Below are 14,336 nucleotides of genomic sequence, written 5' to 3' on the forward strand. Positions count from 1 at the left end.
TATTTCACAATCACCATTTGGTGGAAATACATTAGTAACAGAAATGCGTTCTTCGTGTCTACCAAAGAGCTCAGACTGTCGATTATAAATTCAGAAGTACCGCCTGCGACAAACTTCTCCCAGAAATGTTTTTATTAGGTAAAGTCTGCAAATCCCAGGTGACAATTTTAAACAATAAGGTAAAATTTCCCACATTTTTACGATCACTCGGTCCCCGGCTGTACGCAGGTAATAAAGTTAACAATGAGCGAAAACGTCCGCGGTATAATTACTTTACGACAGGCGTACATAGGGTCGAGGTTCGAGGGTCCGACGGAGTCCCTTGCTGCGAATATAACCCACTAATTGCTTCCAATATTTAGGCACGGAAAGGACTCTCAATAGTCACACGGAAAAAACCTAATTCGATCAGGTTAACATGAACGAGGATGAGTCGCCCACGTTTCTTATTATTGACGGGCAATCGAGGCGTAAAACCTCAATAAAACAAAATTCGGGTTTACGATGTACATTTTTTCAATTTCTTGAACCGTACTCCGATTCTTCGAATTTAAATGTTTCCTTTTCCACCTCTCGGCTGAACTTCATCGTAAATTCACGCTTTTGGTCTACCCTTGATCGCAGATGGCTTGTTGGGTCGATGCCAAGTAGGTCACTCGATTTTGGAACCACAACTGTCGACTGTTCAACAGAAGCTTTTGGCACTGGAAAATAATTCACGATCTTTCCAATCATAATTATATGACCAACAATTTTGCATATACAAAAATAGAATATAACTGTAAGAAGAAAAATTATGATTTATTTGAAACGTAAGCTTTAAAAAAATTCCACATGCCATGAAATTCAATAAGCACAACTTCATTCATTTACATTACATGTTTAATTTTAAACGGGATGTTATTGGGCTTTTTTTGAAATCGGTTGTTCTAGGTGTAAAAAACAAAAAAGTTAAAATTGAATGATCATGAACCGAAAGTTTAGTAATGACCAAATCTTTAGAATTTCGGACAAAATAGATAAATCATACCGGAGTATTTGAAAAATATGTACCTGTTAAAACTCATTTGTACAAATTTAGTGCCGTTAGTAATAGCTGAAATGTAATTAATTTAACTTTCCACGAATTTGTCAAATGAAGTACCAAGAAAAAAACAAACGTTTCAAACAACCTGAATTCAACTATTGCTGAGAATTTCACCTCGTTGACAAGTGACCTACAGAAAAATAATAAAATTAAGATGAGAGGTAATAAAAGAAACTGAGGTCTTTAATTAACAGTAGAAGACAGGCGGATTGATTTTTTTGAAAAATGGAACCCAACCCGTTCACTTTGATTTAAAATATTGACTCAGAATGCCTTTATTTTAGTAAAGAAACACTTTTTGGACGATTTTGAAACGTTGTGGACGTGTTTCCGAAATTGATTTTTTTTTTCAACATTGCGTACTTCTCGCAATGTCAGGACAGTTCTACAAAATTAATAACGGAAATTTATTCGTTAGAAAATTTCACCCCCATTTCATAAAGTTGACAATTATTTAATATGCAGTATATCTCAAGAAAATCGTAAAAAACGAAAATCAAGACTGTACATTATAGTGTAGAAAGATGCGAATGGATTAAAAACGTACAATCATTTGAGTATTTAATGATCGAATAACACCTTTGCGGCAAAATGACATCCGCATGCATTGCCATCCAGTTTTCCCCTTTCCTTCTCGGACTGGATCACCGGCAACCGAGTATAATTGAAAACAGCACGTTGCCCAGGGAACCTCGCTAATGGGTTTTCCCTTTCGGGTTACGAGGTGAGGCTAATGAAAATACAAATTGAGTATCTTAGATCGGGCCGATCTCGAATGCGGAAGTTGTTGGCTCGGCTATACGGGGCCCACAGTTAGAAAGGGGGCTGAAAAATTCGTATATACGAGAAAAAAAAACGACGGAAAAAAGGAGGACGAAGAAGAAAAAGACAAAAGAAAAGCAGCTTGCCGATGCGCGCAGAGCCGGTCCTAACGGGATCCTAGAAATCACCACCACCAGCGCCCCTGCATCAGACGGGTATAAAAAATGGGATGAAAAAAACTATACCGAAAAAAGAAAAGCGCCAAGAATACCTTCAACCCTTCCGCATGCCAGCGATGGCCATTTGGAGAAAGGCCACCTCTAATTCAACCCGTCTGTTGCCACTCCCGCTAGAGATCCTTGGACCCGAGGATCGAGGTTCCCAGGCCTTCCCGGGAGACTGAAAATCAGAATTCGCCTTCCCACCCGACTACTCGTTTCCTGTGTCCCCCTCTGAACCCGCGCTCCCTCTCGGTTCTCGCCACGTCACACGCCTTCGTCCCGCACGTCGATCCTCGAAAAATGTTAAAAATTTCCTCCATACGAACGGAGAGCGGAGACGAGATAAGAGCGAGTTCCAGGCTGGTTATCGGGGCGGTGGATTCATGTTTGGAAAACCCGCGTCTACACCGGCTTGTAATGTCTTTTGAATACCGGAAGGTTGCACCGTGCCGTTGTACCGTTGGGATAATTCCTGAAAGCGTTACGACCTACGAATCTTTCTGCAGGACGTCGTTTTCGGTTTTCGTAACCCGGATGCAACTTTGCGCGACGAATTCTTACGTGATCTAATATTATCGAATGATAATAATATCCTAGTTTATACAGAACATCGGTTTGGTAAAATCTTTGCCATACCTACAACCAGTCACAAAAACTGTTACAGTCAATCTAATATTCCGTTTGCACACGGACTTGTTGTACCCGGAACATTCGAGTTTCTCAAAGCATTTTGGTCACTAATGCAACAATTCGTCAGTAACAATAACGATGTTGGTGTACCTGTGAAAACAGTTACCTGTAATCATAGCAGATAATAATACAATTAGAGATTCTGTGTCCATTATTATGTACGATACGTCGCGTTTATCTATTCACGGAATCCATGGACCATGTTTATAGCTTTATTTTTCCTCCTTTATCTGCATAGAAATTGTCCCATAGCGTCACGGTCCGTTGATGACTATGGTTACTCAGGAAAACTGTTGAAAGCACCTCGTTTGACCATGCGACGATCGGTTCTTGAAACAATGTATCCACGGCTTACACGCGACAAAGGAAAACAAGGGTCAGAAATGACCGGGAGGTGGGAAAGGGAAGAGATGCGGGACTGAAACCTTGCGAGGCAAAGTGCTTCTCCCAAACCATCAATCTATGTCATTTGAGCGGTTGAACCTGTCACAGCCAGCGCTAACACATCCTGACCGATCGACGGATATCCCCGCTCTATTGGTGGTCCGAGAGCTCCATTTCACTAATACGCAACCCATTAATTATTAACGTTCCTGCTAATCGTGCGTACGGCACAAGGTGCTGTGTCTAGACGTCTCCAATGGATAAACTGGATGACCTTGTTAAATTCATTCATCATTCACCCCCGCAGATCGACACTTCCATTGCTAGGAAGCGTTTGCAGCTTTCGAAATAAGGATCATCTAAAAAACTACAAGGATGCGCGCCGCTGGTCGACCGCAGTAACGTAGCCTGGAAAAGTCGCTGGAACTGGAATTGTCCCGTTTCAATTGCGGTTCCTAACTTTTTCAACGCGCCGTTTCCGTGGCTGTATTTTTCACTCAGTTTTCATGATAATTCGGATGAATACGGATGGAGTCGCTCAAGCAGGTGAAGGTGCGTTTCGCACGGGACTTCAGGTTCGCCGATAAATCGAATGGCCTGCGGAGCAGTGGCTGGGAAGTCGGGCGACAGAGTCGGCGATTATAATCGCGAGAGAAAGGTCGAGGGGGTCTCAGAACAATACGCTACTTGTTAAATGGTACAACAAATTCCTTCGGAGATGCTGTAGATACACGACGTGATAACATTCAGAGAAATGGTCTCCATTTCTCTTTCATCCTTGCTTCGGGCGGCGCGGCTGCCTGGACATCTCAATAATTCCTTTCCGCTTGCGCTAGTTTATTGTCGGTCTTGATTTTTCGTAACGCGAAACGTGGTGCTTTATGAGGAACCCTTCGACGAAGGGCCACGCGCAGCTTTCTTCGGAACTTTCCCAGTTTTTCCCCATTCAGTGTGCCACTGATGCTCTACCCATTGGTGTGAAGGAATTTTATTTACCATCTACTTTATACGGAAACGTGTCTTCTGGATATACCATTTTTTTAATATCCACAAACATTCCCGTCTACAAACACTTCCAAATTCGTCATCAAGTTATCACGATGTTGTTCTTTATAAAATTCGGATCGCATGCTCTTTTACATATAAATCATCCGTTGTTCTATTTCCCACTTTGTATGACTCGTTTGCCTCACCCCAAAACACCGAGCCTTAACTCGTGGCGCACCAAATTCCTTACGCACGATTTATCCTCAGACTCGGGATATTATACGGCGAACATATAAAGAAAAGGTGGCAGGTCCTGGACAGTGGTATGCGACCAGAAATTAGGATTAAAAATACATAAAGTTCAATGGTCCGTGTATGATTGCTGTACAGCAGATAAATGCCGTGATCACAGATATACCGACTTCTACCGATAATGCTTTTTTTGGATTTTATGCGTTCCTAATCTCAACCGTTTGTCACATACCGCTGTTCAGTTTTTAGAATGTCAGCTACTTTTTATCTGTTAGAATTTTCGTCACTGTGACATTTGCTGAAAGAGCAAAGAGCAACGTCGTGCAGGTAAAACTTAATCAAGGACTGTGGACGATGAAAGTAAAAATGTTAAAAAAAAAAAAAAAAAAATCATTACTAACGTAGTACGTTTTATTTATTTACATGATATCCTTCGGCTGGATTGTTGCGCGTATAAAATTCTACACGGTTTGGGTCATGCTAGTTTTTACGGATCCGAAATTCTTACCTGCGAAGCTTTCTTCTATGCGGGACAGTGCACCAGGCGATTATATAAAAGATCGAGACAATGTGAACCGCGGACTGCTCCGATTCTTCCTGGATTTTCTGTGTGTATACACGAGCGTTTTTATACGTATATAAGTTTTTTTTCACTATGGGACTTTTCTTTTCCTCGTACACGTATAATATATAATATCCTCCTAGTTCCATGCAGCTTTCAATCCACCTCCTTCTCCTCCTCCTCCTTCTCCTCCACCTCCTCGTCCTCTTTCCCTATCCTTGCACTCTGCAGCAGCACCATTTCAACGCTTCTTTGCTATATGCATTTTTTCACGCACGGAACCGGATCATATGTTAGAATTAAATTGCATTCAGTCGAGCAGAGCTTAGAGCTTGGGGTGCAAGGAGAGGAGAGAAGGAGATAGAAGAGCGCTGAAAAAATATTTACTTGGGACCATCTGCGGCGCTATTCGCCGTCCGAATTTCTCCCGGATCTCTCCACCGCCTTCCATCTCGTCACCCTGGTTTTCATGTATTCAAGCCGAGTTATATGTGTAGGACTTGAATCGCCGCTCTTCGACCAAATCTTCATATCCGATCAGCGTAGCGAAGATCTGTCAAAAATGCTGAGGACGAGCCTTGGGTCTTGGGAGTAGAAATTTTTAAGTTAAATTTTTTGATTTATCACGCAAACGGTGATTGATCAGACATCAAACGGCGGACAAAACGCAGGGGATACGTGGCTGAAAAACTGATGCTGTGGTTTTTTGTCCCTTTTATTCTGCTTTTATTGTCGTTTTTTTTTTTTTTTCTACAGTCCGCTTCCCCGCGGTGTTATACTTCTCTCGTCTTTTTTTTTTCTAAGCGAGCAAAGATCCGCGCACCATACACGGAAGGGATGAAAAGACGAGAGGTAGGCGGTGAATCTGGCCTTATGTGAGTGCCATCCACCCTCTTCGACATATCTTCGAGGATGCTGCGCGGAACTGCGGAGGGGAAAAAACAAATAAAAAAAAATACATGTAAGCCAAAAAACAGCATAAATATGTAATAGAAATAGGATCCTGGTGCACCGAGTGCGGTAGTCTATTCTTTGATATCGAAAGCATCCGTGCGACGAGGGGGGCCAACGTGCGCGGTGGAAAGATGAGAAAGAGAAAGAAGGAAGGGGAAGAAATTCTCCCCATAGCAGAATCGCTTCCGGACATGTGACGGGGCAGCTCGAGCGCGCGCTTCCGTGTTTCCCTCTTTTTTTTTTTTTTTTTTTTTTTTGCACCGGTTATAATTTTTTTCCACCATTTTTTCCCCGCGCCGTATCCTTCTTTTTTGACTTATTATTAACGGGACTTCTGCTTTTCCGTAAAACGCGTTTAATAGCTTTGTGCGGTCGGTAAAATAAGGATCGGGGAAATGGAAAGAAAAAAAAAGAGGGAAAAGGAAAAGGAAGAAAATAAAATACGTAGAGATACTCAGCTTGTGGCTAAACAAATATCAGGATTGTTTTTGTGCAATATAAATAGACGAAGGCCAATTGCAGATGATGGGGAGTTGTGCGTGCGGCATGCTGTTGATACTGCTGCATTTAGTTCCACGAACATCTGAGTGAAGCGTTCGTACACTGTTAAAAATTTCCGTATGGAACTTTCTACGCTGTATTGGAAGGTTTATTCGGACACGGAAGAGTGAATTCACCACACATTTACCGATTATTCAATTTACAAGTACAATAAACTTCCTACGCAATTTAGTAAATTTAAATTACTTTTTTTTTATGTTTTTTCCATCAATTTTATTTAAATCAAACATTTTCATTGTAAATTCAATTTAAATACATAGTAATTTACGTCGCTACACCGAATTTTGTAAATTTGCAGCCTTGTTTCGACAATGTACGTACGGCTATAAATAAATATGAAAATAATTATTCACCTTTGGTAATGAAGTCTGGATTGGGGCTGATTTACGTTATAGAATTTATGGCAAGACCAAAATTCAAATGTACTAAATGGGGCGATTGCGCTAACAAAGTAATGAGAAAAACTAAGAAAAATAAATATTACGTAAGACTATGGACATGTGTTTGAGCACCATGGAAGACTTTTATTCGTTTTCAACAGTTTTCATTATGAATCAATGTCTGAACTTTCAGCATGGGCATATATGAAAAATATGACGGATGTCAAGAAAGCCAATGATTATTAAATTATTGCTTTTCGTGTCTTGATGAAACAGATTAGTATATTGCAACTCAGATCATAGACAATATATAAAGTTTATTTAGGGAATATTCAATTATTCATTGGTCAAATTGGTCACCCCACAGTATCTGGTACTTACGGACTAAAAAAAATAGTTCCACAATTACGCGTGTACGATTTGAGAAATTTACTTTGTTAGAGCAGTGTTGAAAACTTTCGAGACACTTTTGTACTATATTCCTTGTGGATGAAATGTATTTTTGCAGATTTAACTGATTTTTATATGGCTGGATCTGCCACAACGAAGAAAATTAAGGAAAATTTTTCGGCAGAGGAAAACAATGAAACAAAATCGGTGTTTTCAAGATTTTATCTCATTGTTTTCTTTTCCTTTCAAACCAAATCTTATGTTCGTATGCTGAGTTTCAATTGTGACACCACTAATTTGCTAATTAACATTCTCTCTAAACAACCATAACATCACTGACAAATTTTGAAAATTTAATTCTTCGATGAAATATCGGAGAAAACTCATAGAAACGGAGTCGCGCACTCGGAATGAACGGCGGATTTTTTTGCGCTCGGGAACGCCGCGTATGTTGTATTTAATCGTATGCTAAAAAACTATTAGACGGTCCACTCTGAAATTGTTATGAGATATTCCATTGACTATGAAGAACATTTTAATCATTGAAAAAACGGTTTTAGAGCGGTCCACTTTTCGTAGATACTATTTGTTTCAAAGAATCGCATATTTGTTGTATAAATAAACAAAGCAATTTATACATTTATTGCCACCCGCAAAGTTTAAGTGATTATGGACCTTCTCTGAAAACGTCGTTTTATCTATTAAATTTTTCACAAACTAGAAGCATTTGAAGAAAGTTTGATTTTTAATTACAATTAAACGATCTGTGGAGAATTCAGTTACGAATAAAATCAGCTATAGTTCACTGAATTTTCATAGTCGAATGCAACTACATTAGCTTGAATGAGGCTATTTGAAGCTTTGTTTGGTCACGCTATTGTTTCAACATTTTTTCAACCCGACTGTACGTCCAATACATCCATAAAATGCAATAATCTTTTCGAAATTCGATTTCACGTTCCCGATCTGACAGCCAGAGTTGAATGCATGCGTGCGAACTGTTATGTGGTGTAAGTTAATGACGGATACTCGTGAAAGGTGGGCGACTAATCTGTTCTTCTTGGACGAAACTCGTCGGGATCGTAATAAGGTGATTTTTTGTGTCTGATTTTTCACGTAAGATCGGCAGGATCGAAGTCCGCGCCGTGAGAACGTAGTGATTATGTGAGAATAGGGGAGGAGAGGCTGCGGTGGGAGAGGATCAGGAATAAGCGGTTCCCGGGGGATGATGGGTGTCGGAGCTGGAAGGGTTGCGGAATATATTCGGGACCGCAGGTAACGTAGTTATAGAAGACCCCGACAAGATATTAGGCAATAGCATTTCCCTCGCACGAATCTGCCATGACGTCACCTCCCCTTCCGCTTCCTCCTCGCTTGGCTCCAAATCAGACACGATCTTTCCAAGCTAGACGGACGAGTCTCGATCCTTATTTTTTAGCCACGGCCGCACGGTGAGTTGTGGATCGTGGATTTTTACTTGCTGCGGGGAAGGGATCGCAGAGGAAGAAGAAAGACATTCTCGTATCCGCGTTACCGAGTTGGGGACGCGTGTTTTTTGTAAGTACGCATCATGTTCGCAACTTTTTATTTACGCATGCGACTCAGGCACTCAAATTTTACTTGCGTATGGTTCAAATTATATGCTTAACAAAAATTGTTTCACTGTTGCCGATAAAAATAGTACTATCGAGGACTCTTGAAAAATTGATGCGTTTCTGAGAAAAATAAGCTTAGGTGTATGTGTAATGAATGATCCTTCAAGGTTGTATGCAAATTTGAGGAATAATTTATTGACGGTATATTATAAGGTGCAGTTTGTTCTCACCTTGAAAAAAAATCGATTCTGGAAATTCGTTTCAGAATGATACTTCGACGAATGAGATTATATCTTAACGTAATTTGGTAGATCATTAAAGTTGTCAAGCGAATTAATTAATTCTTCAAACTTGCCGTTCTGATTAAATGAGTGTATAGAATGATGAGGGAAGTTGACCTAACCTGCTTTTGATTGAATTATTTCAACCGAGTCTTTGAATTTTTAAAATTAGAAATATAGAGAAAATAGTAAAATGTGTTTTCGAAATTTGGACAAGTTTTTAAACTTTAGGTGAAACCAAAGCTCAGCTGCAATCGCGACGTCATTTTGTATAAGAATACATCGTATTTTTACTGACCTCAATTACTGGCAATTTTTTATTCGAATATGCATGGTAATTTTCATTAATTGCGGATCGTTTTTTTCTTCAAATTCCCACATATTGTATTTATTCACTCACCAGTGGCCACTTATATTTATTTATAGCTTAGAAACTGTGGGTATTGAATCACGAACGTATCCAGGTACTTATTTTATAAGATTACAAATATTACGATATTCTGGGAAAAAATATTTTACAACGCTTTAAATTTTTTGCGCGATATCAATATTTGAAACCCTAGAATTGGAGAATCGAAATCTTAAAACACGTGAATTTACAACATTTTGAAATGGCCAAATTCCCACTGAAAATTAGGTATCCAAGTATTATAAATTCAAAGGTTGACTAAATATATTCTACCGAAGTATAATACACTAATTTTCTCTTCATAGTTACCAGTCGAACGATAAAATTTGAATAACTGTTCACCAAAACTCGAGATTCAACTGACATGAATGAATCGTCACGGAAAAATAATTAAAAATACATCGATTACTCGTATATCTGGGGGTGTGAAAGTTGGAAAACTCGTTGTACGATCTTTTGCTTCAAAACCTTCGAAGTTTAAGGTAAACAACTTCTCTGCATTCCCGCAATGTGAACAAAGCGAAGTATTTTTGTTTCCCTCGTTAATTACAATTATAAAGGTACGTACGTTACAGCAGTAATTAGGTGGGTCGACTTAGCGTGGCGCCAGTAATTACCATATTAATACCAAGGTGATCGCCAATAATTTCGGAATTCACTGAAGCGGAACTATCAAACTATTCCTCGTCGCCTTCGTCGCAGATTGCCGGAAATTTTCTAGCCCCTGTACGATCGGTACGAACCTAAAAGACCGTAAGCGCATTCCTCGGATGAATTATAAGTTTAGCTGTATTTCTGCATTCGTCGATGACCTCGGCTTTTCTCTCACTTCCATCTCCTCTCTCTCTCTCTCTCTTTATCTTTTGTTCCTTATTCCCTCTCAATATCAAGGCGATACAACAATAATCGACACACGTCCTCACGCAATATTTTGACAAAACATCATGCGCGTCGCACGTTCGCTCCGGCATTGATGCAAGCTGTCCGAGAAATTCGTAATTTATTTTTTTTCCGATTTTCCTTGAAATCGTCGAACATCCCGTTCCGTGGGAAATTCCCCGCCTGCAGTCTTTTATTTATCTTCGAATTTATTGCAAATCCGACAAAACATCAAATTAATAGACAGCAGATGATCCAGTCGGCAATCAACACCGCGCGAGCTGCCATAAACGGCATTGGAAATTTTCCCGAGGGGCGTAAAACAAATATCTGCGAAAGGTGCAGAGACTCAACGACAAAGCAATAGACTTTATCCTAAGCGGCTTACGTCAGGTCGCCGGGTCTTACGTGGCGTTGACCATAGGGCATAGGTCAACCGACGGCTTAACCCTTTCCGCGCGATCTTCCCGTGCGGCAGTATAACGCAGAGTATACATCCGAATATTATGCACAATTTCCCAATTGTCTACGAGTCGTAAAATTTCACCAACGGCTTTCTACGCTGCGGTTTTTTGCCGCCTTTCAACCGAAGAAAGGTGAAATTGCAAGCAATGAATAGAAAGGGTTACAGTTTTCTCGAATATAGCTGGGTCGAGGCCATATAATACTTTGGGCTCGGTTGGGGATACTGGATTTTGTATGGTGGTGAGGCAGGGTTTACTTTCGACTGGAAAATGCGCATACCGCGTTGGTTCACTGACCAAAAAACGGACTCGCACCTCGCCAAGGCTGCAGAGTTGCGGGGACCGAGTTAAGGTCGTTTATTTCAGAAAATACCATAAAGCGTACTCACTTTATAAGCGTCGGTCACCGACGTAAATAACACGATTTATTTTGTTATAAACTCTCGAGTGACGCGTAAGCTTGCGATCCCGATGCAATTACATCCGCTGCAGGTGGAGCTGCCCGAAACGCGGATTGAGGCTGAATACAAGCTGCCGGTGAATAAGACCTGATTAAAGTTTTATCGCCGCCTTATCTCCGCCTGCTCCAATCACGTTTTTTGCGCGATGAATATCTCGCATCTGCAACTTTTTATCGGTAAACAAGGTTCACCTTTTGCCTAAATCGAGCGGTGGAATCGAGCTGCAGGATATCCTCGTGAGCATTGACGATTTTTCAACGCGAGTCGCTATCACCGCTTCGATCCACGAACGTTGATCTCTGATACCGTCAATTTGGAACACAGTCTTATCTGCATATCGGCCGATAGCGCCTCATCGTGACGTTGTGATAGTAGCGTAGGTAAGTGTACTTATCGCATGATGACAGCGCTTTTACTTTGGGGCCCAGCGAAGCGTCGTGACCGCCCTATACTAAGCCAGGAGTGGTTAGCCTAGGAATTTCATGATGAAGTATAAAAATGGAATAAAACTTCTCGAACTCGTACTCTGATTGGTCCCTTTTTTAAAACGCGTGGGTCGTTACCCTCGGCCACGAGAGTACCTTGGATAACTTCTATTTGCTTAACAGTCTGTAAGGTGGATATATGTAATTAAGGATCACACAGAGCTATTATACCCATCGACGTACAGGCTCGTCGCATAAGGCCCAGATACTCTAGTCAAACCTAGCGCAAGCAGCCGAAAGAACGGTCAGATCTACACACAACAATCTTGGGAAAGAATACTTCGTTTGTTTCGATCAACGATCCATTAAACAATCAAATAAATATATATTTTTTTAAAGAATAATAAATATACATGTATAACTTACACACAAGATCAGAGGAAGAACAGTGATAGATCGCTAAATACGTACAATTTGCTGAAAGTTTTCCTACTTTTTTTTTTATTTTCCCGCTTTTCTATACTCAAATCCCTTTTTTAAAAAATTTTTTTTTTTATACGACTCTTCATTATGAACCAGTTATTTCATTGACCGCAGGATACAGATGCCGATTGTGTCCCACGAATCTCCGTCGGTACCCTAACTCATCGGATATTATAACTCTGAAAGGTGTGCTCTTTCTTATCGATGGTCAAGTATCTCGCTTTGCGCCTTTCTACAGGTTACCGGCAGCCGTCGGTATAACAGTGAGCGATCTGATACCGATCTATCTGCAACACGAATAGGCCTCTCAGCGCCTTGGTCGATAAGGGATCGGCATCTATACTTATCGTAGTTGATAGAAACATGTAATACGAAAAATCCAACATATCGGATAGTTTTGACTTGATATTCTTTGGTTCGACGAAAAATCGGGATCGCGTCTAGCGTGTCTCTAATAGTAAATATTTTTGGTATTTTTTTTTTTTTTTTGTTACAAAACCAATGGACCTGAACCCTCTGCAATGTGTTACCGGTATCTTTGGCGATATCCGCATTTCTCAGCGGCTATCATATTGTTTGAGCAATAATTGTATAATCGAAGGCATCGTTCGTTGATAATAATCAATTTCAAACACACCGTTCACCGGTTCCAAACAAGCGCCGATTTGCTAACAGTTCCTTAATAGTTAGTCGAGCTCGACGACGAGCTAGAGGAGCTTGACGGCGATCCGTAGGACGATTGTGCACCTGATGAACCACTTCCGGAGTAGTAGTTGTACGCCAGGTTCTGTGCTTCTACTCCACTGGTTGGGGTCCACACTCGGGAATAGGGCCCGTTTCCGTCCCACGTGTTCGCGGGGTCGTAACTTGAGGTCGTTGATGGGGTAGCGGGTGCTCCGTACAAGACCGAAGCTGGATCCATTGACATACCTGCAAAAGTCAATAATGAGTTTTTCGCACAACTAACTCATTGATGCGTCAGGTTTCAACATGCATTGAGTAAACGATTGTTTCACACGTTGTGGATATCTTTCTGTTAATCTCAATTAATTATTTGATCTTGGAGTTTTATCGTTGCCATCGAACTGTGTATTACGTGTATGAGTTTGCAAATTACTGGTATAATAATTCTACTCTAGATTTCACGGGTTTAAACAAAGACTTTGTGTGTTCTAAGCTAGTAAATCGAGACTCATTTCTCGTTACTTACCCATCGGCATAGCCATGCCTCCCTTCTTGAGGAATTGTACGGCAATGAACCCGACGACCATCAAGATGGCCAATTTCGATAGTACCAGAGCCTTGAGAGCCTTGAGACCGATGATGGCGACGAAGATTGGCATCAAAGCCTTCAGTTTCAATTTGAGAAGCAGGAGGAATGGGAAAAGAAGTTTCTTCTTGAGGAGACCACGGGCTTGGCTTGTAGCTACGGCATTGTCCTTGAATTCGATGTCAAGGTCAGCGAGGCTCCTGCTAGGTCGGTACTTGAGACTGGCATCGGCAAAGGGAATATCGATTCCGTAGTCGAAGCTCTTGAGGTACTTAAAGGTCCTTGCCACCACAGCTTCGTCAACGGTGTCTAAGGATCTGGCCTCAGTCGTGGTGCCCAATTTTTCGTCCATGTATCCTAGGACCTCGGTTTTGAAACAAGAACTCCATGATTCCGCGTTGATGCAGTGGTTCAAGGAGGTGGACAGGAAGTCTTGCGACGCCGCGGCACTGGCCACTAAGGCTACGAATGTGAGTAAACGCATTTTTCCTGCTGTTAAAAAGTGATTTGCGGTAATCCTGAGGAGTGTATTCTTGCGGGTCACCGTGTCTTCAGTGTGCGAATTTCACAATACGAATGATTACAAACGGTATGGTTAAGGGACGGGTGATTACGGTCGATCGATCGACCGTTGAGCACAATCGACGATTGAACTGCGACTGACGGAGGAGTGGCCCGCCCCTTTTATTTAATTTGCTCCCACAAATCTATGTTATTCGGTCGCGCATGCCGCGAATCAATGATTGAATGAAAATTATTCAAATTTCGCCTCGCATAGAGTCGCGTCCCTCATGGCATGCACCATGGCGCACGACGGGAAGCGGAACCTCGCTCCATGT

General features: G+C 41.2%; 1 protein-coding gene across 1 annotated transcript; it reads right to left on the bottom strand.

Moving 5' to 3' along the window:
• Nucleotides 1-12,283: 12,283 nt before the first annotated feature.
• LOC124304926 (uncharacterized) lies at nucleotides 12,284-14,149 on the bottom strand. The gene is made up of 2 exons (XM_046763732.1): nucleotides 13,438-14,149; nucleotides 12,284-13,157 (listed from the first exon to the last, which is right to left on the bottom strand). The coding sequence occupies exons 1-2, from the start codon at nucleotides 13,979-13,981 to the stop codon at nucleotides 12,907-12,909; spliced, it is 795 nt and encodes a 264-aa protein (XP_046619688.1). The 5' UTR covers nucleotides 13,982-14,149; the 3' UTR covers nucleotides 12,284-12,906.
• Between the last annotated feature and the right edge of the window lie 187 nt (nucleotides 14,150-14,336).

The sequence above is a fragment of the Neodiprion virginianus genome, chromosome 1, assembly GCF_021901495.1.
Source record: "Neodiprion virginianus isolate iyNeoVirg1 chromosome 1, iyNeoVirg1.1, whole genome shotgun sequence".
NCBI lineage: Eukaryota > Metazoa > Arthropoda > Insecta > Hymenoptera > Diprionidae > Neodiprion > Neodiprion virginianus.